Source organism: Triticum aestivum, chromosome 4D (assembly GCF_018294505.1).
Source record: "Triticum aestivum cultivar Chinese Spring chromosome 4D, IWGSC CS RefSeq v2.1, whole genome shotgun sequence".
Lineage (NCBI taxonomy): Eukaryota > Viridiplantae > Streptophyta > Magnoliopsida > Poales > Poaceae > Triticum > Triticum aestivum.
In genome coordinates this window covers 319,103,100-319,107,461 of record NC_057805.1, presented here as the reverse complement: position 1 = coordinate 319,107,461, position 4,362 = coordinate 319,103,100, and the positions used below count along the sequence as shown (strand labels likewise).

At 51.9% G+C, this 4,362-nt stretch overlaps 1 protein-coding gene across 1 annotated transcript; it reads left to right on the top strand.

Moving 5' to 3' along the window:
* The first annotated feature begins 2,915 nt into the window (after nucleotides 1-2,915).
* Nucleotides 2,916-4,153, top strand: LOC123099957 (transcription factor bHLH148). Its single transcript, XM_044521968.1, has one exon. It carries the CDS (start codon nucleotides 3,147-3,149, stop codon nucleotides 3,762-3,764), a length of 618 nt encoding a protein of 205 aa, XP_044377903.1. The 5' UTR covers nucleotides 2,916-3,146; the 3' UTR covers nucleotides 3,765-4,153.
* The last annotated feature ends 209 nt before the right edge of the window (nucleotides 4,154-4,362 follow it).

The window sequence follows — 4,362 nt, the reverse complement described above, 5'->3', positions numbered from 1 at the left end:
CCGGACCTTTACAAACAAGGTTGGGGCTCTCTCCACAACTTAATTGGAGGCTACCAACGAAACCGCGGAGCTTCACCACAATGGAATGTGGCTCCGAGGTGACATCAACCGTCTCGGGTGCTCAAACACCCAAGAGTAACAAAATCCACACAAGAAAGTATGGGGGAAGCAAATATCCTTTGGTGGAAGTGTAGATCTAGGTCTCCTCCTTCAATCCCTAGCAAATCAACAAGTTTGAGTGGCTAGAGAGAGAGATCGGGCAAGAGAGCTTGAGTAGCATTAATGGTGGAGTGAGAGAGGTAAGAGGTAAATGTGGTAGGTGGAAGAAGCACCCTTATATAGCAACCCTAAAAATCCAACCATTACTGCGTTTTCTGTACTACAGCGGTACAACCGCTCCTTGTCCCGGTACAACCGGGACTCACGGTTTACGTGCAAAACCCTACCAGGCGGTACAACCGGGCGACTGGGTGGCAGTACCGGTTTAAGAGAACAACCGGACCAACCGCCCAGCCACCGCTCAACCACCGCATAGAAACAGTAGGGAGTCATCCCTGAGTGCGGTAGTCGAGCGGTACAGGACCGGTGCAACCGCTTGGCCTTGAGCGCTTGGGCGGCTAAGTCCTGAGCAGTAGAACCGCTCAGGGCACTGGTGGTACCGGTATGACCGGACCAACCGGGACACCACAGCCCGAGTACCGCATCAAAACAGAAGTCTAACCGGTACTTGGGCGGTACTTGGCCGGAACAACCGCCTTAGTCTTTGCTGAGCATGGTGGCGGTACCACCGCCCGGAAGCAGCGGTACAACCGCTCGATTAAGACTGGTAAGCGCCAAGAACCAGCGGTACAACTGCTCCAGAGAGCGGTACAACCGCTGGGAAGCCACAGCAAGCAGTAGGATAAGAAGGGAAGAGCTCTCTCTCACAACTAAGGAAGGCAAGAGAGGGGTGAGGCAAGTGTACGTAAAAAGATTTCCCCAACTCCTTCCAATGTGGATTCCCTCTTGATAGTACGGGTTCCCTACGACCAAAGAGATAAAAAGCGTAGAAAACTCCGTCTTCAATCTTTTCCTTCCAGAGAGAATAGCTATCCGATGAAAGCCTAACCACCGAGAACTTGAAGCACGTAGCACAAGATTAGACCAACAAAGGATTGTCATCATCATCCAAAACACAAAGTAGGGAAATGCCCTTACACAGGCTACGAATCAAAGTAAGGTTATGGCTTTATCTCCCGCAGGCATTGATATCTCCTGCAGCATCAAGAAAAACAAGCCTACTTTCAGAACAAGCATTGATACCTCCCGGCGGCCTAACCGAGGGGCCAACCGCAGAGTATAGATCCTCATGTCGTGGTCCATGGCGATGAACTGACCGTTGAACTGCACGATCTAATATATCCATCTACGAGGAAGTTGGAGTTCCTGCCAAGAGTCACTTCCAATGGGCCAATCAAACAGGGAGGAGTTGAGATTCGGACGATTCATACCTTAGGATGCAAGCTCGGAAGCGATGGGGTCGGCGGGGGCGAGTTCCTATAGCGCCGCCACCGTCGCCGCCGACACTGCCGCCGCAGATGTCGCGCCTTAATATTCTTCCTGCCGCCGGGCACGTCGTTTATAGTGAAGGGGACGAGGAGGAGGACGAGGACGACGCCGACGACGGTGTTGGTTCCTCTCGCCGGGCTCATCGGACAGAAGGAAGAGGACGAGAACGAGGACTGGATCTAGACGTCGTGGACGTGATCGGTTGAAAACAGAATATTTTACCCTGGACCATTATGCCCTTCTCTGATTAGACTAATTAGGTTAATTCATTTTTAATCCCCAACAGATCGGATGCTAATAAAAATTGGAGGGGTAAGTACTCGAAAGTACTCCCGGTACTGCCCCAATCACCGTAAAGGAGCTCTTATCTTTTATGCATCTTATTTTGCTTAGTACGGCGGTAGCATTATAAGATGATCCATTCACTAAATTTCAAGGTATAAGTGTTCTCCCTGAGTATGCACCGTTGCTACAGTTCTTCGTTTCGAGACACCACGTGATGATCAGGTGTGATAGACTCTACGTTCACATACAACGGGTGTAAGACAGTTTTACACATGCAGAATACTTGGGTTAAACTTGACGAGACGAGCATGTACAGACATGACCTCGGAACACTGGAGACCGAAAGGTCAAACGTGAATCATATAGTAGATATGATCAACATAAAGATGTTCACCATTGATGATTACCCCATCTCATGGATTGTATTTTTAACTCTTGAAATATTATATGTCTAAGAATATTATGTCACAAGGACCTTAGGTCATACTATGCCGAAGTTCTTGAATTCGTATAAAATTCACATCCATTCCTATGTCCATATTTTCTGAAAGAATCAGATCTATTATAAAAAATTCATCGAAAGTAGAAAGTATCTCAAACATAATAAAAATTACATCAAAATTCGAGACCATCGAACGACCACTACAGCCGTCAGAACGAGTCGTTGCTCCCCTATCGTAGCCGGTTTGACCTTGTCGACGACAACCGAGACGTCTTCGTCCACGCGCCCCTTATGTCCACGTTATCATAAAGTAAAAAAACAAATAAGCTCAAACATGATTATACATTTCCATGAAATTTTTAGCATGGCCTGAGAACAAGTGCACCTTGCCTTTTCGCTGCCATGAGCATGGAAGGAAGCAGAGCAAGAAGCCTCCGGCTCCCTGATCCAGTTGGTGGACACTGAGCCACAAAGTCCAAACCCAGTGGACCTCATAATTAGCTGCTTGCTTACACCGAGTGTCACACATGCAAAATGGCTAGACCAAAAGCAAAGAAAATTCATTACTATACACTCAACCAACACGGCAGCACAGAGGAGAAGAAGAAGAAAAAAATCCGAAAGAGTCACATGACTAATGGGAGCGGCATCACTGCTGTCATTTGCCAATACCGCCCCCTTTATATTCAATCCCCCAACTTCTCCCACCTCCCCCATCCCACCTCTTCTCTTCTCCCAAGTCCCAACTCAAAGGCAAGCGCAGACCCAGCTCAGCTCAGGCAACAACAATCAGATCACACACAGGCTGCCTAATCCTGCTCTTCGTTGGCGGTTTCTGTGCAGCCCGCCGAGCTCTTGCGAGAATATTGCAATGGCGTCCACGTCGAGCTCGACGGCGGTGGACGAGAGGGAGCGGAAGCGGAAGAGGGCAGCCGGGGGTGATTCCACAGCGTCCGCCGGCCCGGGGACGGAGGCGCAGCCTTCCAAGTGGCGGACGCAGCGCGAGCACGAGATCTACTCGTCCAAGCTCTTCGAGGCGCTCCGCCTTGTCCGAGGCGGGTCATCGTCCGCGTCGACGGCGCCGGCGCGTGGCCGGGCCGTGCGGGAGGCCGCCGACCGCGCGCTCGCGGTGGCGGCCCGCGGGCGCTCGCGCTGGAGCCGCGCCATACTCGCCTCCCGCCGCCGCCGCCTGCAGGCAGCCCACCGCGCGCGCCTCCGCGCCCCAGCCACACCACCCGCGCGCCACCCCTCCGTCGCTGCCGCCGCGCAGCCGCAGCCGGGGAAGGCACCGGCGCTGGCGAAGAAGGCGAAGGTGCTCGGGCGGCTGGTTCCCGGTTGCCACAAGCTGCCGTTCCCGGCGCTCCTGAGCGAGGCCTCCGACTACATCAAGGCGCTGGAGATGCAGGTGCGCGCCATGACCGCTCTAGCCGAGGTCCTGGCGAGCGTCTCCTCGTCGTCAGCCTCCGGCAGCTCCTCCTCGCCGGCATGACCCACGCTTCGTGCATGATTCGTGTATTCGTTGTAAATTTCACCCCATCTTCCTCGTGGGTTGGATTAGTTAGCCTCTCCTCTCTAGTGTGTCCTCTTGTTTCTCAGGTTGGTTGAGCGGTTAGTGTGTTGGTGATAATGATGGCACTCTGGTGATTTAAACCGTGCTGTAATGCCTCTCTCTCTCTCTCTCGCTGTCTGGTTTTTTTTTTTGAGGTATCTCGCTGTCTAGTTGTGGAGGCACATTCGTTTTGTTCTATTCTCTTCTCGCTTGGCTTTCTCCATCTCCTCGGGATTCTTTCGTGTGTTTGTTTCTTTTGTTCTCTTTCGATCCCTTCTCTGATAAATGTAACAGGCATGGATAAATGTTCAGAGCGCTCCCTTCGTCGAGTACCGTGTGTGTGTTCTTTCCTGCGCGCGATGCGGTGCATGCATGTCTCTCTTGCTTTCTGTCCATGGGAAAGCGCGCTTAACCTCCGAGTGTATGTAACCTTCATCATCTCCTAATCATACTTACCGCGTGATCCTCTGCAACACGAGCCTGAATGAAATGATGCCATGGGTTCTCTGTTCCATCTCGGTAGGTAAATCACGTGTCC

Bases quoted from the DNA above. Each gene is read 5' to 3' on its own strand.
- LOC123099957 (XM_044521968.1), top strand. From the start codon at position 3,147: ATGGCGTCCACGTCGAGCTCGACGGCGGTGGACGAGAGGGAGCGGAAG.